Source organism: Durio zibethinus, chromosome 19, assembly GCF_047325235.1.
Source record: "Durio zibethinus cultivar Kanyao isolate XHJ-2024 chromosome 19, ASM4732523v1, whole genome shotgun sequence".
In the NCBI taxonomy this organism is placed as follows: Eukaryota; Viridiplantae; Streptophyta; class Magnoliopsida; order Malvales; family Malvaceae; genus Durio; species Durio zibethinus.
The window spans coordinates 7,736,772-7,763,451 of record NC_143180.1 but is presented as its reverse complement, the minus strand read 5'-3'; the positions used below and the strand labels follow the sequence as shown (position 1 = coordinate 7,763,451).

The 26,680-nt window shown below is 29.9% G+C and overlaps 2 protein-coding genes across 3 annotated transcripts; one reads left to right on the top strand and one right to left on the bottom strand.

The window, feature by feature from the left end:
* The first annotated feature begins 304 nt into the window (after positions 1 to 304).
* LOC111310370 (uncharacterized) lies at positions 305 to 10,216 on the top strand. 2 transcript variants are annotated; one of them, XM_022909767.2, is made up of 9 exons: positions 305 to 714; positions 2,072 to 2,269; positions 2,372 to 2,494; positions 3,096 to 3,133; positions 3,218 to 3,386; positions 4,034 to 7,891; positions 8,055 to 8,147; positions 8,300 to 8,436; positions 9,749 to 10,216. In XM_022909767.2, exons 1-9 carry the CDS (start codon positions 634 to 636, stop codon positions 9,966 to 9,968), a joined length of 4,917 nt encoding a protein of 1,638 aa, XP_022765502.1. In that variant the 5' UTR covers positions 305 to 633; the 3' UTR covers positions 9,969 to 10,216. The 2 variants fall into 2 exon arrangements, with proteins under 2 accessions (XP_022765502.1, XP_022765501.1); XM_022909766.2 differs by having other exon boundaries at positions 378 to 714; positions 8,052 to 8,147.
* Positions 10,217 to 23,293: 13,077 nt separating this feature from the next.
* On the bottom strand, positions 23,294 to 25,711 carry LOC149513413 (S-adenosyl-methionine 4-1-methyl-2-pyrrolidinyl-3-oxobutanic acid methyltransferase-like). The gene is made up of 4 exons (XM_089749009.1): positions 25,040 to 25,711; positions 24,548 to 24,958; positions 23,857 to 24,111; positions 23,294 to 23,653 (listed from the first exon to the last, which is right to left on the bottom strand). Exons 1-4 carry the CDS (start codon positions 25,115 to 25,117, stop codon positions 23,294 to 23,296), a joined length of 1,104 nt encoding a protein of 367 aa, XP_089605135.1. The 5' UTR covers positions 25,118 to 25,711.
* Positions 25,712 to 26,680: the final 969 nt, after the last annotated feature.

Sequence of the window (26,680 nt, the reverse complement as noted above, 5' to 3'; positions counted from 1 at the left end):
CATTGCAAGACTATAGACAACATACAACTATGTAAATAATGTTAAATATATTATAAATAAATTTATTTGTCATAATAATAATATGGATGATCAATTTAAATTAACAAACAAATAAAAATTTTTACATTCATTATTCATATGTATATGGAGTGTAAAGGATGTTATAATTGACGTTTATTGAAAATTTTAATTATTTAAAAATATTATTTACTTTTTTTTATGAATTTTTATTTTTTAAATGAAAGTAAAAATGGAATTTAAGAGAGGAAGGGGTATTAAAAGCCATTGTAAAAGTTAGAGTGATGAATTCATAAATAAAGCATAGAAAAAGGTTATCACAGAAGAAACAAAAGGAAAAAAATTTAAACGAATAAATTGAATAATAAAGCTCCAAGAGAAACATCTATCAAACTTCAAAACAACAACAGCTAACGCCTTGTCCCTCTTCTCTCTCTTATTATTTTCTATTTAATAATACACACTCTTTCTTCTTTCAAAGAGTAGAGACCGTGTGAAAAACTGATAAAAATATATTTTTTTGGCTAAATTTTCTTTAGCGCTGTGAAAAAAATTCCATAAATAAACGGAATCTGGAACAGAAAATAAAATCTGAGCAAAGAAAAGGAAAGAAAAATGTTCAGATTACATAAGCAAAAGTCTGATAAGTCTGGTGAGAGATTCGATTTCAAGTTCTCCAGCTTCCAAGCTCTTCAGGTCTGTTCTTTTTTTTTTTTGAAAATTTCAGGTTCTGAGTTATTTCTTCATGTGATGTTAAAATTGAATCCGCTGTTACATTGCCAAATTTCAACCTCTTTCATTTTCCGTTGATTTCTTCTTTAGTTTCCCTTCTTTTTAAAAAAATTTATGTTTTCACTGCTAATTCGATGCAGATTTATTTTTTTTTATATAATTTTTTCTATCATGGCTGAAAGACGACGTTGTGCGGTGGTTGTTTATTAGAATTATTTATTGTAATCTTTTTTTTTTCTAATTTATTAATGATTTTTGGTTTTTCATTTAATTTTAATTTCTATTTATGAAGATCTTTTATTGGCATTATGCTACGAACGGCTAAATTTTTAGCTTAGATTTCTTTCTAGTCAGATCAGTTGACGTTTCCGTTTTGACTTCTAATTTTTCATTTTTGCACTAACTTTTTTTCTGGTTGGACTGCAAAATTAGGCTAGTCAAATATTACCTAATTGTGAACCAGAAATTATTGACCTGAAATAATTATTCAAATTCTTGTGGAATTTTTGGAAATAATTTGAGGATTTTTCTAAAATTTTATTCAAAAGAAATGGTGATTTTGAGGATGATTCCTATAAAAAGATAAAATGCGAGAAATAGTTTTTAATTTGTTAGGCTCTCTTTGGTCGTTAGTTTTGCAATTTGTGATTTACTTGACTAAGCACCTGTGTAGTGCAAAGCAGGCGAACGCTCATTAGTACAAAAAAAAGAGTAAATAATGCCTTTTGATACAAAAAATAACTAGTTGTTTTAAAAAATTAAAAAAATAAAAATTTGAAAAATTTTAATTACAAACTGGTGGGTCTATTTCCATTTATGGCTTGATTTTGTTCACACAAATGTCAGTTATCAAATAAGTGGGTTAGCGGGATTCACATGTCCGTAAATGTGATTCATATTCATGTGAGAAGAAAAATGTGCGTGAAAATAGGCTTATCCTAACAAAATATGCCATTTTAATTTTAAATGAAGTATTTTTGTTTGAATGTGTTTTAGATTTTAGCTACATGCTTATTTTTAATAAAAATAATATTTTATATATTTTTCTATTTGCTTTTCAAGTCTTTAACAAATTTCAAGGGACCAATAAGCAAAGGGTATAAAAGCAAGTAGCAAAACTAACAATTTAATTGAGGTTTAGTTTTTTCTTTTTAACATGTTCATTTTGTTTTCAGGCCAAAGTTTTAGATGTTTGATTTAATTTTATGTTGTGTATATCTTTTTATAATTTTTCTTATCTTAGGCTTGTCAATGTTTAGTTAAGTTGCTGGTTGTGCATAGGTGTTTCCTGATACAGTTTTGTATAATTGAAAATTTGAAGGTTCCAAAAGGATGGGACAAGCTTTTTGTGTCAATTATTTCTGTGGATACTGGCAAAACCATAACCAAGTCAAGCAAAGCATCAGTTCGAAATGGAAATTGTCGATGGACAGAGACATTTTCAGAGTCTATTTGGATTGCCCAAGGTGATACTTCAAAAGTGGTTGATGAATGCTTATTTAAGCTTGTTGTTGCCATGGTATGGTGCTTTGACTTGATCTTTTGTGAAGCTTTATCTATTGTTGTGGACTTGATTTATCTCAGGGTTATAAATAATCAACTTAAACTGATATTATTGCAGGGATCGTCTAGATCTGGCTTCCTTGGAGAGACAACAATTAACCTTGCAAGCTACATAAGTTCAAAAAGTTCTATTCCTCTTACATTACCATTAAAGAAATGTAACCACGGGACAGTGTTACAGGTGAGATCTAAAGTTGATTCCCGTTTTAAGTGCCTAACTAATAGTTGTACTGTTTTGCTGATGCATAAAAGTTTTAAAAACACCTTTTTCCTAATTTTAGAAAGATATTTTTCTTTTAAATAGAAGGAACAAGTTAAAGTAGTTTGTGGTTTTGAATTGCTTGCTGCCATTGCGTGTTGTTTTTCATTGTCAAATTGTAATTTTATAGCTTAAAGGTTAGTTATGTTACCATTCCATATTAACACCTAATTGAAGAGTTGTGGATGATACAAATTAGCAGTGCTTCTTAAAGTGAAAGTTATCTATGGAGATAAAATTAGTTATAGCCTAAAGTCGAGTTACTTTGGAAGAGGAATTAATATGTAGAAACTGATCCAATGTTGCCTTGAGCTTATTCAGATAATTTTGTTGATGTTCCATCGGATTTTGGAATCTTAATACCTGAACCATGGTTGCTGGTCAATACACTCATTTTTGCCAGACAATTTATTGATTTGTTTTCTCTCTTCAATCACAAGTTGTCGATTTGGAACAGAGACTCAATTATTCATCTTTATTTGATGCAATTGTTTAACATCTGTTCCCTCATTATTGTCTGCAGGTTAAAATTCAGTGCTTGACACCGAGAGAAAAACTCAGGTTTGCCATTATGTGTGAAACCTTACACTGGTTGACATTCAGTTTTTATATGATTGTGAAAAAAAGTTGCCTCATCTTTTACAGGGATGAGCAGTGGAAAGATACAGATTCGTATTTGGAGGATGGGTCTCTGGAATATGATGACTTGGAAAACAAATCAGATGTTTCTGATGGTACCTTTACCAGGAGTGTTGGATCTTCATCTAGTAATCATTTAGAGAGTACCCTTCATCCAGGAGAATTGTCTAGTAGGGTATGGTCCCTTGATCTCTTACCTAGTTGTTTTGGGGATATGTTAAGACTTAAGACTTTCTTTGGTCAACCTTTCTTTCTGCATTTGTGGTTCTTTTAACTAATTCTGTAATTTTATGTGAATATAATTAAAATTCTTTACTGTTAATTTGTAGCAAGATTATTATGTACTGATTACTTATAGATAATTATAGATATTATGACACTTGGTTTGTACCAGGCTTCTTTTCTTGTTGACGTTTCCAAACAGATTGCTTGTTCACTGTTTAAGAACTTTATGAACAGTTGACTTCTTTTTACACAATTTTCTAGATTGCATGCATTCAAACATGGGGCTTCATGGTGACTACAAAGTTTGCCAGCCTATCAATGTGCAGGCTGCAGCACATGCTGTGAAACATAGTACCGTTAAAGTTAGTCTAAACATTTCTATATCCAGTGCTTCTATGGTGTCAACTCAAACTTATAGAAGTTACTATACCCAAAACAAGATGAGTTACAAAAACACTAATAGTAGGCTTGTAGTGCGCAAAGAGTTGTTTAAGGACCTTTGTCTCCTTTAGACTGGAAGACAACTTGAGCATTTTCAATTAATTACCTGTGCAGTGTCTTTCATGAGGCTGATGAAACCTTCTCATATCTGTGCAGGAAGCAAGTTTCTCAGCATCAGACTCACGTAATAGCTTTGACTCCTTGGATGGTTCCTTTAACAGGGAAAATTACTCCCCTTATAATGGGGTTATGAGCAATCAAATTGGAAGACAAGATTCAACTGGTTCTCAAACTAGTTCTCCTCACGGATCTTATTCTTTTAATGATTCTTCCAGGTCAAACTACTCCTTTGCTCCAAAGGTCTCCACTTTCGGAAGCCATCCTCAAAACCATAGAGAAGACTTGAATCGGGTTTCACGTCTTGTTCCCTCTTCTCCACTACGTAATGCTGGTTCATCCAAAGATCCCTTGGAAGCTGCAGAAATTACAATTGGGGAGCTGCGGGCAGAAGCTAGGATGTGGGAGCAAAATGCTCGAAAGTTGATGATTGATCTGGAAAATTTGCAGAAGGAATCTTTTGACCAGTCAAAACATCAAAAAAGTCTTGAGGTGGCACTTTCAACAGCACAGGCAGAATGTGATTGCTTGAAAGAGGAGGTCAAACAAGTAAAGATCTTGTTGGAGGAGTCACAGATGAAACAGGCTGCTGCCAAGAATTTGAAGTTTCAGACTAAAAACACAGACAATGTTCAAAAGGAGTTGGAAGATGAGATTAAGTTTCAGAGAGAGGAGAATGCTAATTTAGCCTTACAGTTGAAAAAAACCCAAGAATCAAATATTGAGCTTGTTTCCATTCTTCAGGAGCTGGAAGAAACCATAGAAAAACAGAAAGTAGAAATTGATAACCTTTCCAGTATGAAATCTGAATTTGAAGAATTAGGAAAGGCTGATGTCAGATTTGAAGGCAGTCAGCAAATTGATGCTGACAAGCAAGTTTCAGAAATGCAGATGATAAAATCTTCTGATTCTGATGGGGAAATTGGTATTGTTGAACACCAAAGACGAAGGTTACACGCAGAGAACGGAAATCTTGAGCTCCAGTTTCAGCTGCTGCATGAATCACATAGGAACTTGGAAAGCACTATTCAGTTTCTGGAGAAAACTCTGGAAGAAAAGAACCATGAAATGGAGATTGAACAAGGTCTAATGAGTAAATCTCTTATGGATTGTGAGGCTGAATGGAGAGGCAAATTAGCTGAAAAAGATGAAAAAATCATTAATTTGGAAATGAAATTGTCTGAAGCTCTTGATGGTCAAGGTTTAAAGGATATGGGTTCTGAAAAAGAAGGTAATGTTAATCTAATCAAAGAAATTGAAGCTCTGAAACTGAAGGTGCAGGAACTTGAGAGAGATTGCAATGAGCTTACTGATGAAAATCTGGAACTTCTTTTCAAGCTCAAAGAATCAAGAAAGGATCATAGTGCCACCTCTAATTCTCTTTTACCTGATCATCCAGGAAAGAACTCTCTTTCAAGACATGAGCCAGAAGTAACCTCTCGTGACTATGAAGATGAGCTGAACAAAAAACATCTTATTGAAGTACCTTCGGCTGATCACTTACAGATTCAACCTGTAATTCTTGGAAATAAATGTGCTGACCTTGAGCTACAGTTGGAAGCTTTCAAGGACAAAACTTCTTATCTTGATGGTGAACTCTCCAAATGTCGTGCCAGAGCAGAAGAAAAGGAGGTTGAATATGTGGCACTGCAACGACAATTTGAGCATTACCAACAGACAGAAATTGAGAGTCAGGACCAACCTGGTCTTGCCGTTACAGAATCCAGGATTTCTGAATCACCTGCTGCTATTGAAATTTCTAAATTGCTTGCTGAGTTAGATGAACAGATTCGACTTTCTTTAGCTGACTTGAAGCTACAATATGCTCTTAATTCACTTGCAAAGCCTGAGGGAACTTGTGGTTCCAATGACTCAGAGATTTTGAAACGTACAGATTTTATAAGTCAAAAACAGCAAGTTGAGATTATCTTGAACAATTTTGTCCAGCTAAAACAATTCTTCGGAGAAAATAGTGCTCTCGGTGATGAAGAATATAGTAAAGAGGCCAAAGGCTCAGCAGTGAGTGCTGATGACATCCTGGATAAATTGGAGGATTATAAATTAAAAGAGTTACGATCTCCTTGTGAAGAAGACAGTGATCTTGGACAGGAATTGTCAGAAAAGATCTCTGAGATAGAGAAGCTTAAATCCGACAATTTGCTAAAGGAAGATGAGCTTGAGGCTTTAAGGCATCAGCAAAAAGAGTTAGAAGCTCTGGTTTCTTCTGTTCAGAAGGATAAAAGACAGTTGGAGGAAAATATAGAAATCATGCTCAGAGAAGGTGCTGTTGCTGCAAAATGCTTGGATGATTTACGCAGTGAAATGATGGTACTTAACAGCAATATGGATTCCCAGATCTCAGCCAACAAGATTCTAGTAAAGAAATCTTCAGAGCTTGAAAGTGGTAAGCAGGAACTGGAAGTTCATTTGTCTGAACTAGAGGAAGAAAATGTTCAGTTATCGGAACGGATATGTGGTCTAGAAGCACAATTAAGGTATCTGACAGATGAGAGAGAGTCTCGTCGTCTGGAACTACAAGATTCAGAATCTCAAGCAATGAATTTCAAGGAAGAGATAATAAGATTGGAAAATGTAATGGAGGCACAGAAGGTTGATATGAGACAGAAGATGGAAGAGATGCAAAAGCGGTGGTTAGAAGTTAAAGAAGAGTGTGAGCATCTGAAAATTGCTAATCCCAAACTGCAAGCTACTTCTGAAAGTCTCATTGAAGAATGTAGTTTGCTTCAGAAAGCAAATGGAGAATTACGAAAGCAAAAGATGGAGTTACATGAGCATTGCACAGTCTTGGAGGCAGAACTGAAGGAATCTGAAAAAGCTTTTTCTAATATGGTTAATGAAGTTGAAGCTCTTGAAGAAAAGTATTCCACAATGCTTGAAGAAATAGCCTCGAAAGAGAAAGCCCTTAATTTGGAGCTAGAAGTGCTTATTCAGGAGAACAAGAAACAGAAAGAAAAACTTGTTCTTGAGGAGAGCCTGTTAAATCAGAAGTACTTGGAGAAGACAGCTGAAGTTGAAAACCTCCAAAAGGATGTTGCTCACCTCACTGAACAGATATCTGCAACCCAGGATCAGAAGGAGAAAACTGCATCAGAAGCTGTGCTTGAAGTTTCTCATTTACGTGCAGATAAAAGGATGCTTGAAGCTGCTCTACAAGATGTTCAAGGAAAACTTAAATTATCTGTGAACAAGCTTAATGCCCTGCAGGTGGAATCTGAAACTGAGATACAAGGGCTAAAGGAAGAGCTAGCTGTTGCAAAGCAAAAGCAGGAAATATTGATGGCTGACCATGAAAAACTATTAGATTTATTGGAAGATGTCAAATCCAATGAAGACAAATTGAAAGGCACTGTTAGAGGGCTTGAACTGAAACTGAAAGCTTCTGAATACGAGAATCAACAGTTAGAAGAAGAAATTTCCAGCCTTAAGGTCCAATTGCAGAAAACAGCACTCCTACAGGATGAAATTTTAACTCTTAAAAAAACAATCAGTGAAACCAAGTTTGAAAATGAAAAGCTGGAAGCTTCTTTCCAAATGCTATCCAGAGATCATGAAGAACTCAAGGTTGAAAGAACCCTACTTGTCCAGAAAATCTCTAATAGTCAGCAAGCTGTTTCTGAACTAGATGATTGCAGACGTAGGAAAGTTGCCCTTGAAGAAAAGGTCCTTAGGCTGCAGGGTGATTTAACTGCAAGAGAAGCCTTGGGAACTCATGAAGCTGCACTGAAAAATGAGCTAGCCCAAATTAGAAGAGAAAATAGCCAATTTCAGAGGAAGATAAAGTACCTTGAGGAGGAGAAAGAAGAGTGCCTGAAGAAAGCCCAAGGTCTTGAAGAGGAACTGATGCAAATTAAACAGGACCAGTGCGAGTGCAAGAATGTGAGTCTCTTCTTTACCCTAATTCCGAGTATAAAAGTAGTTTTATGAATAATGATTAGATAGTTCATGTAAGGAATTTTCCTTTCTCTCATGTACTTGATTTCATTGAAAATCAGCTTATAAAATATTTGAGGATTTTAACTTTTTGCTTCTGAAATAGCAGAGCATAGGGGAGAACAATAACCTGCTATCAAGTGGGAAGCTGTTCACCGAAATGGACCAAGGACAACATCATTTAGATGAAAATCACACACAGGTAAATTTTTATACGGTTTTTTTTTTTTTTAATTCATGCTAGGTGATCATAATCTTTTAGATTGGGCAATCAGTGGTTTTTAAAGGTTATCTGTGACTGAGAAGTAATAAACTGCTCAAACACCTTATCTTGTGTTTCTTTTCTTGTTTCAGGTTGATAACAATCAAAACTGCAATAATGAGACTTCCCAAGTTACAGGAGTTGATCTTTTGTCAAAGATTCAAAATCTTGAAAATGAACTCGCAGAAGCTTTAGAGGCAAATGACATGTATAAGTCCCAGCTTCAGAGGTGGGTACAAGTAGATTTCCTAATCCACAATATGGAGTTGTTTGAGTTCTTAAACCTAACATCTGAAATAGGATATATAGTTTTTATATTTTAGTAAACAAGGAATTACCAATTATGAATTTTTCATGTTCTATGTCTTAATTATTATTTCATAATTCATATATGTGCTACGACAATTGCATCTTGATGACCATGTGCTTTCTCAATAAGTTATTGTTGCAGTCTAATAAATTTGTTTCATGATGAAAGGATGAGTGGCATGGTGACAAGTAGTTACTTACACGGGTTGTAGTTAAAATCAGAACATTTACTTCCAGACCTCAGGATGCTTTTGCTCCATATTATATGAATATGATAAAGATCGCTGGACGAAAGATCAAAGCCTCATGTTGGGCCCCTTTAAGCAAATATTCTGGTTGGTTTAAGACAATAACTGGATATTCTTATTCCATTTACAAGATAAAACAAAAGAAAGAACAGGTGTTTGTTCTAGAGTCTCAATGGTGCTTTTGCAACCTTAAACGTAGAAAGTTTGCTTTTGAATAGCAAGATCTGGATTTCTCAGGTCTTTATGTACCACTGCAGCGTAAGGTAGTGTGCTTGCTAATTCTATACTGTAGTGTCTTCTTGTGGATGGAATATTAGGCTAGCCAAAAACTATTGCTAAGCTCTTTCTTTGGCTAGAAAAGGGAAGGTGGAAGGAATTAAAAACAAAGAATCATCATATTTATAATATTAGGGTTGCAAACTTGTCAAGCTCGCCTCTTTCATTGTCAAGTTGAGCTCGAGCTACTTAAGTAATGAGTTGAGTCAAGAATGAGTAGTTTAATATCCTACTCATGAAGCTTGCGAATTTAATTGAGCTTTTATATATATATATATATATATATATATTAAAGTAAATGAGAGAATATAGTGTGTAATGTTAATATTTATATTTTTACGTATCCCAATAGAACCTAACAAGCTGAGCTCGAGTGGCTCAATTAAATTACAAGCCGAGCTTGAACATGAAAAATGAAACTCGAGTTGAGCTTCGAGCCTTAGTTTTGGAGTCAAGCCAAGATCGAGCCTGACAGTGTGTCGACTTGATTCGACTCTATTATACTTCTAATTTATATGACTGTCAAAGGTATTGAACTAGCAGGCTTGATTGTAATCAGTAAATAGTTTTATACATGATTTTGCCCTTCACTCATTCTTACAGAAAGTGTATGCTGACACCTTATCAGAATATTTAGAATAAATAAAAATCAGATTCTTACTCTGTATACAAATGCTAACAATCTTTGCATATTTTGCTTGTGTACAGTTTGTTGTCGAAAGAAGTAAGCTTCCATTCAGATGTTCCTGAGAAGTCAACAGGTGAAGATAGATGTGAGTGCAAGGCATCATCGCTGGAGACAGAATTGAAAGAATTACGTGAACGGTATTTCCACATGAGCCTCAAATATGCCGAGGTAGAAGATCAGCGAGAGCAACTAGTAATGCAGCTTAAAGCTGCTAGTGGCCGAAGGAGCTGGTTTTCATGAATCTAAGGTAACTTTTTGTCATATTCTTTCTCCAGCTCTGCCCTGAACTATGTCAACTTCTTTTCCACAATTTTTTTTACTCTATGGTGTTATAGATTTTCTACGAAGCAAAATTGTAGTAACAAATTTATTTTTACTAAATTGGGCGTCTTCCCGGAGAATAGGGATTGTTGAGGTTTAGTAAAGGGTAATTGTAATATAATACTAGAATGTGTCCGCTCTTCGATGATAAAGTTATTTTTTCTTTATTTATGAATGCAGTGATTAAAAAAAAAAACATATTTATTAATAAATATATATTTGTAAAAACCTCAGTTCATATCAATCCAATAAAAAATTTTATTCTTTTAAAGGTTAAATCTGAGTTCTTCATAATTGCAAATTTAATCTAACATATCATTTTACTTTTCCTTTTAAAAGTTTTGAAATAAACGGCTAGATGTTTGCAAGGTGATCGTCAAATTAACTAATATAAATGATAATAAATCTGTAAGATCAAGAATTAAAATGGAAGAGGACAATTTTTAAACATAATAAGTTGAAAGCTTAGTTTTTAATATTGTAACTATAAATTAAGAGAGTTAATACTATGCATGGTTTTTAAACTTTGAATTAAATTTTATTTTGGTCCTTACATTGGATTTTTAATTGTTCAAAGTTACACTATTTTAGTTTTTCTATTTATGAACTTATCTAAATTGATGATAAATGTCAATTGATGTTATGTGGGTGGCATTAGCTTGCATCTTATGTAACAAATGAAGAAATCAAAATAAAATTTAGCTTGAAGTTTAGGAATTAAGGATGTTATTATTTCAAATTTGTTATGTTTCAAATATATTTTATAAAATATTAAATTTAAAATAATATTTTTATATTTTTATTATAATATAATTTATTAGTTAAATATTTTTTATTTTTAATCAAAATATATTTTCAAAAATTACAATTAAGTTAAAAATTTCAAAATCCTTTTAAAAATTTGATATCATTCTAAAAATTAAGTAAAAATTATATCTATTTAAAAAATTAAATAAAAATTTCCATATCATTTTAAAATATTAAATAAAAAATTTCTTATCTTTTATAAAAACATGTTATTACTCTATTCATAATTTTTTAATAATATTTTATTTAACATTTTATTTTTAATCTATTCTTCATTGAAAATTTATATTTATAAAAACTAAAATAATTGGGACGGCAGGCACAACTAATATAATCTCAATTTAAGTATCCCTTTATGAAGGCCAATCTGGCTTTCATAAAGGGGGCTCTTGTTTTACTATTTAGCCTTTCTCGAATCTCTACTTCCTTCTTGTATTCTCACTTACAGGGTTTGAACTAAAGTCATGTTCTGACCTGTTTTACTTTCTATATAATCAATATTTTAATTTAATAAAAAATAACTAATTAAAAATAATAATTAATTTAATATATTATCAATTATAAAGCAAATAATTGATTCACTATTTACATTTTTAAAGTTAATACTTTAAAATGTATTTGTTTTTAATACAGTATAAAAACAATTTCTCTCATTTGGTAAGCTAGTTAATTATTTCTCTTGAGAACGAGGGACTACATGTTACTCAACATTTTTCCTTTCCCTAAACTAAAAGATAAAATTAGTATTTGGTATATCTACAGGGCATTTGGCTTTAATTTATCTTTTTTCGAAAAAGAAAGTCTCAAATTCAAGTAAAAGAAAAGTACATTTATCTCAAAATCTATGATTACAATTCAATATAAGCTTCATTTAAAAAAGACATGATAATACGGTAAAAATTCTTTCACAACAGTAAAATTTTCTTTCGCCGACCATCTAAATTAAACACTAATATATATACTACTGACCATGTGGTCCAAATAAAACATTAATATACGCTTACATGTCTTTGTCAATAAAACTACAAATCTCTCTTTTCTCAAGAATTCTCGAATTGTCAAAAATTAGGGTTGGTTGAGTCTAGAAAAAGAGAAAGGAATAGTTTTATGGGACAATAAAGAGTGACTGATTCGACAGATTGTAAGGAATAGGGCCAAATCAACTATCACACATAGAAATAGAATACTAAAATCACAAAATATCAAGTAGGACGTGAAGCCATGACTTCTTGTCATTTTTCGAGATCTCCTTCATCTACCTAACATGGTTGATTATAGTAACAAGCTGATAGCCTTCTACTCCAGCCCCACCAATTCTCATCTTTTTTATCTGGTAAATCACCGATTCGATTGAAAAATTTTTCTTTTTTGTAAAATTTGTGTAAAGAAAAATCAATTTTTTCCTTGGAGGCTGAAAAACTATGTTCATCTTCATAGCATTTAATTTCACCTGAAAAAGGAAAAAAAATTATTAGTAATAAAGTTAATTAATTGATTTTTAACAAGTTTTCTTGTTAGTTTTGAATTTTTTGTTTGAATTAACTTAAACAAATAAAATAAACCTATACTGAAATTCAAGAGAGAGAGAGGAGATTCAAATTCTTGACATTAACCTTCCTATAAATAAAGAGTGAAAACAATATCTAAGTTCAATAGGAAAGCTTTTTTTTATTTTTAAGTTATATATATTTATTGAAAGAAATATATATTTAAACATTCCACAAAAAGGAAAAAAAGTTAACTTTAAGAATCAAGAAAAATATGAGCAAGTGAACATTTTACCTTAAAAGAGTATTTAACTTAAATCACCAAATAAGATGAAAAGAAATTTCTTATGCAAAGAGAAACTCAATACTTTGCTCTTAAAGTTTTACTAGAGGGCTGCTTAATTTATAAGCATACACAACAAAACTGTATCTATAGTTCAGATTTTCTCATTTATTTTCATACCTGTATGAATATGTAATATTTAATTAAGTCAAACCATTACAATTGTAAATCGAAACACATAAACATTATATGGTGACATATTTACTTTCATATCTGTAAATATGTAATATTTACTAAATTCAAAATATTATGATTGTAAATTGTAATGCATAAAAATAATATTATAACATATGTGAATATGCAATATTTAATGAATTTAAAATATTTCAACTGTAAATCGTAACGCATATCATATGTCGAAACATTTATTTTCATTTATGTGAATATGTGATATTTAATAAATACAAAACTTTATGACTGTAAATCATAATGCATAAACATCATATGGCAACATATTTATTTTTCTCTATGTAAATATGTAATATTTAATGAATTCAAAATGTTACAAATATAAATCGTAACGCATAAACATCATATGCTGGCACATTTATCTTTATAGTTGTGAAAATGTAATATTTAATAAATTTAAAATGTTCAAGACTGTAAATCGTCACGCATAAATATCATATATTGACATATTTATTTTTATTTTTGTGAATATACAATATTTAATAAATTTAAAATATTACGACTATAAATTGTAACATATATAGTATATTTACATATTATATATATATATATATATATAAATGTGAATATGCAATATTTAATGAATTCAAAATGTTAGGACTATAAATCGTAACAAATAAACATCATATGCTAGCACATTTATTTTCATATACGTGATTATACAATATTTAATGAATTCAAAACATTATGATTATAAATCCTAAGGCATAAACATTTTATGTTGACATATTTATTTTCATTTTTGTGATTATGCAATATTTAATGAATTTAAAACATTACAATTATAAATCATAATACAAATAATATGTTTACACATTTATTTTCATATACATGAATATGCAATATTTAATGAATTTAAAAGACTATAAGTCTTAATGCATAAACATCATGTGATGACACATTTATTTTCATATTTACGAATATGCAATATTTAATGAATTCAAAATGTTATGAATATTCAATATTTAATGGATTCCAAACGTTATGATTGTAAATTGTAATGTATAAACATTATAAGCGGACATATTTATTTTTATTTTTGTGAATATGTAATATTTAATGAATTTAAAATATATTATGACTATAAATCTAATTAATACACATCTTATGTTTACACATTTATTTTCATATATGTGAATATGCAATATTTAATATATTCAAAAGCTTCTGACTATAAATTATAACGTATAACTATCATATGCTGATATATTTATTTTTACATCTGTGAATATATAATATTTAATGAATTCAAAATGTTATGATTATAGATGTAAAGCATAAACATCATATATTAACATATTTATTTTTATATTTGCAAATATACAATATTTAATGAATTTTAAACATTACGACTATAAATCATCCTACACATCATATATTGGCACATTTATTTTCATATTTACGAATATATAATATCTAATGGATTCAAAACATTATGACTATAAATCGTAATGCACATCATACACTAACACATTTTATTTTCATACATGTGAATATACATATAGACATTTAATTTTATCCAAGACAACTCAATCACTTTTGATTTTGATTTTGATTTAGAATAATTCAAACATGTTAATTTTGGTTAGGCTCATTAGAGTATTGTTTTAGATTAATTATTTTGGATTTGTTTTGCATGAACTAAAGCCCAACTCAATTTGAGCCAATTCAAGATTTGCTTAAACTCTCAAAGCTCAATTGTGAACCAAAATTTAATTTTAAGACCCAATATCAATTACATCAGAATTGTAATAAATTAAATAAATTGTAAAAAATAATAAAAAAAAGAGCTAGCATAGTGGTGCTATGCATGGGATCAGCTTGCTAGCCACCCTACTTTGTTGAGCCACCTTACACACTACCAACCACCTTATAACTTGTACCCCTTTTTTTTACAAGGACCATTTTTTTTTTTTAAATTTCATCACAAACCCAAGGGCTATTTTAAGGGGAAGCAAAAAAATCAATAAAGAAGGGGGCCGAAACTTAAAAAAAAAAAAACCTACGACAAGCTTCTCTTTTCCCACATTCTTGACAAAAAAAATTTTCATAAAAAAAAAACTCTAACTGACAATAGCTATCTAAATAAAAAGACCCTAAATAACTGTCAATCACATTGCTCATAGGGAAACCATACAAGCAGAGAAAACTAAAATTAAAATACAAACAAAAGCAAAAAAAATGCAAAATAGTAGAAATAAAAGGGGGCATTTCGTTTTTTTTTTTTTTTTTTTTGGGATTCATTGGACTTAGAAGAATTTTAAGAAGGTTTAGTTTGGGTTTGTAAAGAAAGATGGAAGAGGACAAATAATTGAGTTTTGTAAAAAAAACTAGCTAAAAAAGTGAAAAAAAGTGGAAAGAGGATAAGAGCTTTATTTGGATGAGTTCTGAAAGTCAATTGGCAATGGCAACAGTAGCATGGACAGAGGTTGTTGTTGGAATATGGGTTTGGGTTTTTAGAGGTGGCCAGCCTTTTTTTTTTTTTTTTTTGGGAGAGAGAGAAGATTTTTTCTCTAGTTAGGAGATAAAATAAAATGAAAAAAAAAAAGAATTGTGTTTTATAGGTGAGAAAAAATGACCGACCTAAATTGGTAGTATGGCTAGAATGTTGTTAGATTGGCCCAAATCATTTCTTTGGGCCAATAGCTTTCCTTTTCCCAGGCTTTGTTGATTCTCCATTTTGGGTTTCAATATTTAAAGTGCATTGGGTATAATTTCTTAATTTTAATTTCTTATAATTTGTGTCCATATTTTATTTTTATGCATATATATAGAGTTTAAATTTTTTTTTTTTTTTAGGAATCACATGATCTTTTTGAAATAAAGTTATTAATACTTGTGTTGATGTTTCTTCTTTTTATTACAAATTATTTGCAAAATTGAATCATTATCATTTTACAATAAGAACATTAGATGATATCTCTAAATTAAAAATAATTTTAGAGATCCTATATAAAGAGGGAATTCAAATAATTATTTTAAAAGAAATTTGATGTGAATTTTTTAAGTGAAAGTTCAATATTTTTATTTCTACCTACATTTGGTAAATTAAAATAATAAATAAATATTTCTAATACAAAAAACGTCATTCTCATCCTAAATAAAATCTACTTCAAAAAATATAATTACATGCATTACTTAATTTATTCTCATATTGTCATATGCACATTTTTATGCATTGATAATAAATGTGGAATAGTAAAATCCCAATTTAAAAAAAAAATATAGAATAATATTTCTAAAAAATGATTTTTAGAGACCCTAACTAGAAATTGGAGAGAATTCAAATAATACTTTTCTAAGGAATATAATTTTCATTTTTGGCAAAATTAATTATGAGAATGTCTTAAGTGATGATTAATTTTCTTAAGTTTTGTCTAGATATGGGAGAATTAAAAAAAATTTTTCCAACATAAATAATAAATAAATAAAATTTCTTTTAAAAAATAATAATAATAAGGGAAGTAAAATTAACTGTGAGATGGATCAAATTGGTCATTTGCATATTTTAATTTGTATTTGCATAATTTATTTGTCTCATATTGCATTATGCATTAAAAAAAATGAATTAGTAAATGATGATTTTGAAAATTTGCTTTTTTAGAAATATATGCTAATATTCTTAAATAAATATAATTTTGGGACTCTACCTAAATATTAAAAGGTTCCTCAATAATTATTTTTTATAAAAAAACATTATGTCAAACTTTAGGGATTATTATGAGAATCCCAAGTGAAAAAATATTTTATGAAATTTCGCTTAAATATTGAAAAATTTAGAAAATTGTTTTGAAACCAAAGATTTTCATTTTATTTCTAAATAAAATGTCCTTAAGGGATTTAGCAAAAAAAAAATTTTTTTTTGTAGAAATAATAAGAATTAAGGAAAGTATTTTAAATATTAAAATTAAGATCACTTTTATAAAAATAAAATATAACACGTGATCAGTTGGTATCGTTTTTAAAATGGACATTATAAGAGTATTAATCTTTCTCCACACATAACCAAACTCTTAAATCCAACTTTGTTTTTGTAGAACAAAAAATGTCTTTTTAATAAGATTTAATTAACTTTAAGATTTTATTAAAAAGATAAAATTTTTTGGTAACCAATCGCATTTAATAAAAAAAGATTAGTGTCAACTCTTTGATTTAATTTTAAAATTTCATCCAAGTGGTTAGGTTTCCGTATTTGTATGCTATGACAATGCAATATTTAATAAATTTAAAACCTTACAACTATAAATCATATCATATAAATATCATATGGTGACACATTTATTTTATATATGTAAATATGTAAATAGTTAGTGAATTTAAAATGTTATGAACATAAACATCATATAGCGATACATTTATTTTATAGTTGTGAAAATACAATATTTAAATAATTTAAAAATTATGACTGTAAATCGTAATGCATAAACATCATACATTGACAAATTTATTTTTATTTTTGTGAATATGTAATATTTAATGAATTTAAAACATAATGACTATAAATCATAGCACACATAGTATGTTTACACATTTATTTTCACATTTATAAATATACAATATTTAATGAATTCAGAATGTTATGATTGTAATTTGTAATGCATAAACATCATATACTAACATATTTATTTTTTTTGTGAATATATAATATTTAATGAATTTAAAACATTACAATTATAAAATTGTAACATAAATAGTATGTTTACAAATTTACTTTCATACATGTGGATATACAATATTTAATGAATTCAAAACATTACAATTGTAAATTGTAATGTATAAACATCATATGATGACATATTTATTTTTTTTATTCGTGAATATGCAATATTTAATAAATTCAAAACATTATGACCGTAAATCATAACACATAAACATCATATATTAACATATTTATTTTTGATTTTTATGAATATGTAATATTTAATAAATTTAAAACATACAACTATAACTCTTAACACACATATTATGTTTACACATTTATTTTCATTAATGTGAATATGCAATATTTAATGTATTCAAAACCTTACAATTGTAAATCGTAACGCATAAATATCATATGCTGACACCTTTATATATATGTGTATATATATATATATATATATATATATATATATGAATATGCAATATTTAATGAATTCAAAATATTATGATTATAAATCGTAACGCATAAATATTATATATTGATATATTTATTTTCATTTCTATGAATATGCAATATTTAATGAACTTAAAACATTATGACTGTAAACCATAACTCACATTATATGCTGGCACATTTATTTTTATATTTGTGAATATGTAATATTTAATAAATTCAAAACCTTGAGTGTAAATCATATTAAATAAACATCACATCTATCTATCTATATTAAAATTAAATTTATCTACATTAAAATTAAATCTATCTATTAAATTAAATCTCTATCTATATAAAAATAAAAAATTATATATATAATTTAAATGTTAAATGTACTTAAAATATACAAAAAATACTATAAATATAAAATAAAAAAGATTGTAATATTATACTTAGTATGCTAATATTATACTAGTATATATATATATAAATACATATAATACTAAATAGAATAGACTAATTGAATAAAGATAACATATAATAAATTAAATAGAAATCAAAATAAAAAATATAATATAGAGATAATTAACAATATTTAATTAATTCAAAACTTTATGATTGTAAATCATAAAGTTTAAATTTCAAATGTTGACACATTTATTTTCATATTTGTGAATATGAAATATTTAATGAATTCAAAACATTATAATTATAAATTGTAATGCATAAACATCATACACTGATATATTTATTTTTATATATTTGAAAATCCGCTATTTAATGAATTTAAAATATTAAGATTATAATTCATAACACATATCATGTACTAACACATTTATTTTCATATCAATTCATATGCAATATTTAATCAATTTAAAACTTTAAGATTGTAAATTATAATGCATAAATATCATATGCTGAAACATTTATTTCATATATATGAATATGCAACATTTAATAAAATCAAAATATTATAATTATAAATCATAACACATAAACATAATATGCTGACACATATTACGGTTAATTTATAATATGTTGATGCAAATTATAGTTAATTTATCATGTATGACTTTTTTTATATTGAAGATGGTGTTAGGGTTGCGTGGATTCGAACTCCAATTTTACAACATATCACAACTTCTCCTTTAACTACTCGATCAAATTTTTGTAGGCTATATATAATTGTTGGATAGGAGAATTTTTTTATATTTAATTTTAATAAAATAAAATATTAAAATAAAAATAACTTTTCAAAAGGAAAAATAATTATTGAGAAAATCAGAATATAATTTTCTTATTCCTATTCCTATTATTTTCTCTTTTATTGCATAATTAGTGGCTTTATGAAATAGAGTTAGAGAGGGTCAAATGAAATTTATGAAATTTTTTACTAAAAATGATTAAATTAAAATCAAAATTAATAGATTGAAAGGTCTTATCACATCGATTAAGTGTGTAAAATTTGAAAAAAAAATTTAACTTTTTAGATAAACATATTTTGTCAAAATATTGATAGAATTTTTATTGTTGAATAAGTATCAGTTAAATTTCAATTATAAACAATATATTTAATAAATTGTTTTCTACATATTATTGTTTTTACATTGAACTCTATCAATATATTGGTTTAAATTTTTTTATTAAAATTTTTATTAAATCACTTTTAAGAATCTATGAATTTCACTTAAAAAATTTCATATAATTAAGTTTTATCTAGACTTGGAACAATTAGCTTGCAAAGGGTCTTACTTTTCCATACCACCCGTTATAGTTATACTTTGAACTAGGTCTGATAATTTCAATGTAATACGATAATATAATATGAAAATAATACGAAAGAAAACACGAAAGTAACAAAGTTCATAATTTTGGCAAAAATATATATAAGATTGATAAACACAAAAAGATATATTTTATATTTAACGTATCCACACAAACTTGACATGACAATTTTTTTTTTGTTTTATATGTGTTTAACATGATACAAAAATGATATAAATACAAAAATTTTTAGGTCTACTTTGAACCACAATTTCTAACTTGGAAGTTAAAAACTCTAAGTGAACATTTTTGCTTGGCAGAACATTGTACTTTAAATTACCAAAATAAGATGAAATTAGCTTTCCCCACATCTATAATTGTAGGGGTAAGTGAATTTTCCTTTTTTAAGTTCAACGAGGTGATTAATATGAATGGCAGTGCTTGCTCTTTTTTGAATAATCTTACGCAAAATGTCCATCGAAAATGGTTGGAGAGGGTCTGTGAAAAATATGGAAAGGTGGTGGATGTTTTCATCCCTCGAAAGAGGAGCAAAAGTGGTAAAAGAATTGGTTTTGTGCGCTTCGCGTCGGTGGATGAAGCAAGGAGGGCTGCGTAGAATCTCAATGGCAAATGGCTTCTGAATAACAAGATTGATGTCAATATTGCTAGGTTTAATCCTAGAATATACTTTTGGAAAAAAAATCCGAAGGAAGAAAACCTGAAGGGGGAGCAGAGGATGTGAAGATGGAAATCCAAAACAAGAGGCAGGAAGGAATGACCGAAGAAGTTATGTCCCGAAAGTTCAGAAGGTACAGGTTGGCTAATGGTAAAGATCACACTTTCAGGTGCTGGTGGAAGGAAATAATAATGAAGTGGTTTTGGCATGAGAAAAATCTCTGGGATTCTTTCCTCATAACTTTTGATGATACTGTAAAATTCTAAGAGATGAAAGAGACAAATCGGGCTGGCCTATCCAAATGGTTTGAGAAAGTAAAAATTTAGTCGGTAGAGGCACTTGGTTAGCTTGCTATGGGTTCCAATACATGCATGAAATTTGGAAACATTCCAAAACATCGGTAGCTATCAAATTGGCACTGACTGTTTTTTTTTTTCCTCAGCACAAAAAGGATGCTTTAATCATCAAATCAGATTTTAAGGAATATTGATCTTGGAAACAATGGAAGAATTTTACTTTGGAGAGATTGATAATATATAAGCTAAAAGATGTGATTGCGGTGGCTGACTTTGTACACAGTTACAGGGAAGTTCATGCATTTGCAGACTAGCAAAATTGGGTGTGGATAGTGTGGATCTTCTTAATGCTTGGCTGTAAAAGTTTGGATCTTCTGTTTCTGTTTAGTAAGATTTGCTACAACCTAAAACATAATGTATGAATTTTCTATATTAATGAAATCTTCATTATCGGCTGAGAAAAAAATACTTTTTCAAAAGGAAAAAATAACTACTCTATCGAATATTACCAGATTGAGTACCATTTTTCTTATTCTTATTCTTTTATAGCTTAATAATTTTTAGCTTTACATATGAGATAGAATTGGAATTGTCATTCCGCAAAGGATCTTATAATTAATTACTTCCCATACCGTCATAGATATACTATTATCTTAGTTGATATTTTGAAATATTTGATTCAATGGTATATGTAAATGCATGCTTTCTCATATTTATCCTTTTTCAAAAAAAAAAAAAGTAATAAAATAAATTCTTTTATCTCAAATTCAAGAGTAAAGAAGAGTACATTCATTTCAAAATTTATATCTACATTCTATGATTACAGCTTGATTTAATATATGCCTCCCAGTGTTTCTTAATAAAATTACAGATGAACAACCCAATTATCCAAATTTAGAATTAGATGGAATTAGAACCTGGTTGAGAGGGAGTAATCATCGGACGATAAAGAGAAAATGAGATAGGTTTGTGTAACCTAGAGCCACAAATCAACTTGTCACAGAAAATAATAGAACACTAAAATCGGAAATGTAAATTAGGACGAGAAGAAGCCATGTGTTGTCATTTTTCGAGATCTCCTTTGTTTGCCTGACATTAGTGATTCTAGTAATGACTGAATTAACAGCAACGATTGAATCTGATTCCACTATTAAGACCAACCTTATCGAGCCACTATGTTTTGATGAACACCTCCATGGCATGTTTGTTTGATAGCCATTAACTCAGTATCATTAGAATAGCCCTCGCCAGGGGGAAGAGAACATAGCCAAGATAGTACCTCACCAACCGCCAGAACCAGGATTTTTTTTTTTTGCGTTCAATTATAATATATATATATATATATATATATATATATATATATAAATCATCAATGGATTTACTGATTTTGTTGACAAAATGAATATTTAGAGAAAATTTTGAAGACATCCACGAAAAATTTTTCCTTCAAAATTTTTTATTTTTCAAAATTTGGGATATCTGTGAACACCTTAATCCAAAGCATGGATCTGCCCCTGGCCACTGCACTTTGCTGGACTAGGGTTACCTCTAGCAAAGCCGTCGACATTAAACTTAAAGGAACCAGCCAGGGAGGTTTCTATCCAATTAATGCAATCTGTCTCTTGCAAATGCTAAAAGAGAATGGAACTACTGATCCATATTTTGCTATTATTATTCTCCTCCAAAGGGAATTAGTTTCCACCGCAAACCTCCACACCATTTACTTAGAAGAGTTTACCGTATATAATAGTTGGGTTGGTAGATTTTTTCTCCAATATTTAGTTTTAAAGAAATAAATATTTGAAATTAATAGAAAACTTCCTTTTCAAATCCATCATATTAGTACTTTAGTCACTTACTATTCTTATTATTAAAAAGAACAAGAAATTAAAAAAAATAGAAGAAATGAAAAGAAGAGTTAATACGTACTATTTATGTATTCCTAATTTGATAAATTATTGGAGATATATATTTGTTACAAGAAAAAAATTCTTACATTCTCAATTGTGTAAAGTTTGTACAAATAGTATTCTACATATATAGAAAATTCTCACTTATTCAAGAGAGAATTAAGTTAAGAATATCATAATTATTCGTAATCATATTGTAATAGTATCTTAATTTTTAATATCCTTGTTTATGACTATTATATTAACACCCTTCAAATTCAAAGTGATATTGTTGATGTTATTATTTGAAATCGATTAAAAAAAATGTGTTTTTGGTAAGAATATCAATGGTTTAATTCAAAGAAGACAAAAACGTGAGATGAATAATTCTTCGTGTAACATAATGGCGTACGAAATAGCAATTAATCTCAATTTTGATTGTGATCCTAAAATACAACGTTACTACCATTTGAAAAACACTTTTCACTTTCCTTTTTTTTCCTGTACAAATCATATTCATTGTGGATTTCTTCAAACTGTAATTAGATGTTTTTTTTTAAAATTGTTCCTGTTCATAACAGGTGAAAGGTAGAGATTCTTTTATTATATTGTGAATAAGGCAATTGTGCTACATGCACAAAGCAGACTACATATATAGAATCTCAACCATATCTTTGGTCGAGCCAAAGCTTCTGATCAACGGCCATCCATTTTTTTCATTTTCTTATCATTGAAATGACTACATTAACATACTTTGTCTTCTCCTTGGATAGATGCTCATCCACATGTTCTGCATATTTGGTGAACAAATTGTCAATTACGGTCTCTCCAAAATGATTAGTGAGCATGGGTTCTGTAACAGCTCGTATGCAATTCGCAACATTTTGGCCACTCCTATACTTGTTGAATACAAAGTTTTTATTGCTATCATCGTCTTCATTGTCCCAATTGACTTCAAAAATTTCAAGCTTATCAAGATCAAAGGATCCCTCTTTTTGGATAATGTCCCATACTTCTTTATAGGGATTGTAGTAAGGCATATTGAATGAATTCAAATCACTCTCTTCTATTTGTCCCTGCTAACACAATTATTTATTTGTTATATACTTTTAATGAAAAGGAAAGAAAAGTAAAACATTTTAAGAGATTGTATGTATATATTTTATATTGTCGGAGACTGAACTATGATTATTGAAATTAGGAATGCAACATTTTGTTTTAATAAATCATACGGCTGTTGACAGTACTAGATATATAGATTCAAGAGAAAATAATTAACCTCGGCAACCAAATCAAAGAGTGATTTGGCTAACAACTCCCATAAGTAACAACAATCTTCGCTTGTGGGATCTGCAACGGTTCTTCGAACCAAAGTAAGAAGCATTCGCCCTCCCGATATGATTTCTTCGGAACGTAAGCGTAGAAAATTGGAGAAGTCCTTTTGAAACTGCTCAGAATAAGCTTTGAGTACGTCTGGAGGGCTTGATTTTGCCATGTATATGTTCCTTTTATTATTCTCAAGCCCTACTGGGATCTAATAAAAATGACTTAAGAGTTAATGAGACCATTCTTGCAAGTTAAATTTTGAAAAGAAAAATCTGCTAATAAAGTAAAGTTAAATGTGTGAAAGTGTTCCATCTATATATATATATATATACTCTTCTTATAATTTCAACTGTAAACCCAACTACTTAAAATGTGATCAAAGCATCATCTACGGAAATGTGATCACATTTTGGTATATAGGACTAACATGACTACAACAATGGCCAACAATCATGTGGATTATTGGTAGTCTGAACTTTCAGTAATCAGAGACAACCTAAAAAACTGTAACAATGAGCAATCATGGTTGTTCTAACATCATATTAAATTTAGAACAGATATCCAACTTGAAATCAATTGGCAATAAGTGAAATATTTTTACTTTTAGAATACCAACTGATGGTTAGTCCAAAAGAGATGATAACCTCGGAGAGCCAATGAACACTGTAAGAGGAATGTATAAAATGCATGCTTTTCTCAGGAAAGAGTCTCCCATAAAAGGAACCAGGTACTCCTGCTATGAAACAAAGCCCCAAATGCATATCTCTATTTTCTTCATTCAGCCTAGAGTAGAAACCAGGAACAGACCTAAAAATTGTATTGAAATCATTCCCTGGAAGATCATTGAGAAACACCTGAAACTCAGGTGATTTCTTGAGTCCTTGTTGGCAGCATATTGATTGAACGGTGTTGATAACTTGGGATATCAAGAAGAAGGTGTTGGGACCTGAAGCACAACCCAAATCTGCTATCTTACTGCAAGTTGGAAGAGCCTTGTTGAACATATCTTTGATGGTATCCTCTATGATTGGCCTTGTTTTCAGTAGTATAGTTTTCTGAAAAGAAATTGAACTTGTTAGGTTCAAGGTTACAAATGATTAAACAAACATTAACTATGTGAGAAGAGGAAGAGATACTTGTAGAAGGGAACTGTTGGCATAGATAGTTTCTTGATCTCCACCATTCATGCAAAGAACAGTATTTGCCATAGCCATATTTCTTCTTCTCAGCTTCCTTTCGATTAACTTTGTTCCTTTTGGAGTTTTCTACCTAGATTATATATAGCACTTAAAAGTGAAAATGAGCTTCTTACTAGCTAGTAGCTACTACCTAGGGATTTTTCTATGTAAACTAATGTTGATCGAATGTAGTGGTAGGCATGTGGATACAACTTGTTTAATTTGTAGACAGCTATGTTGAAATGAAGCATGAAGGGAGAGTGGTAGAAAGAAATGGGGTAGCTGCCAGGATGAAATCGGAAAAGAGAGAACAGAGGCGCTGCTGAAAGGGAGAGTGAAGGAAAAGTAAATGAGACTAAGAAATGTTTAGGGTTTTCTATATACATATATATATATATATATATATATATGCACACGAAAACATGAATTACCAGGTTTAGGACTACGTTGGACTGTTGGTAACGGGCAAAGCATTAGACTATGGCATGACAGATGGGCACTATCCTCAAGTAATTTCAGGGCACATGGGCAAGGAAACAACATGGACAGAGACTGCAGGGTGGCAGGCCTAATAAACCAATTTACGATGAGCTGGAAATTTGATGTTATCCAAAGCATGTTCACAAAGAATGATGCAAAAGCCGTATGTGCAATCCTTGTAAGTAGTGTGGGTCACCGGTAACCTGACAGGCAAGTATGGCATTTTGATAACCAGGGAGTTTACACGTTGCAAAGCGGGTATAAACTACTGTGTACCGAAGATGAGGTTAACAGCCTCTGTAGGTAGCATGGGGAGAATACCAGCAAGAGTTTATGGAGGAAGATCTGGAGTGCCCAACAAAATAAAAGCCCTGGCTTGATGTGGCTGTCATGGCATACTGCCAACCATGCAAAACCTTCAAAAGAGAGGTATTGATGTTGCTATTTTATGCTCAAGGTGCGGGAGTGAACGGGAGACGGTGTTCCATGATCTAAGGATTTGTCCAAAGGCAGATGAAGCATGGAGGACGCTGAATATTGATAATGGGCCAGAAAGTAATTCAACTGAAACGAAACAAGTAATCACAGGCAGAATGTGATTGCTTGAAGGAGGAGGTCAAACAAGTAAAGATCTTGTTGGAGGAGTCGCAGATGAAACAGGCTGCTGCCAAGAATCTCAAGTTTCAAACTAAAAACACAGACAACGTTCAAAAGGAGTTGGAAGATGAGAAAAAGTTTCAGAGAAAGGAGAATGCTAATTTACCCTTACAGTTGAAAAAAACCCAAGAATCAAATATTGAGCTTGTTTCCATTATTCAGGAGCTGGAAGAAACCATAGAAACATAAAGTAGAAACTGGTAACCTTTCCAATATGAAATCTGAATTTGAAGAATTAGGAAAGGCTGATGTCATATTTGAAGGTACTCGGCAAATTATTGCTGTCAAGCAAGTTTCAGTAAAGCAAACGATAAAACCTTCTGATTCTGATGGGAAAATTGGTATTGTTGAACACCAAAGACGAGGGTTACATGCAGAGAACAGGAATCTTGAGGTCCAGTTTCAGCTGCTGCATGAATCATATAGGAATTTGGAAAGCACTATTCAGTTTCTGGAGAAAAT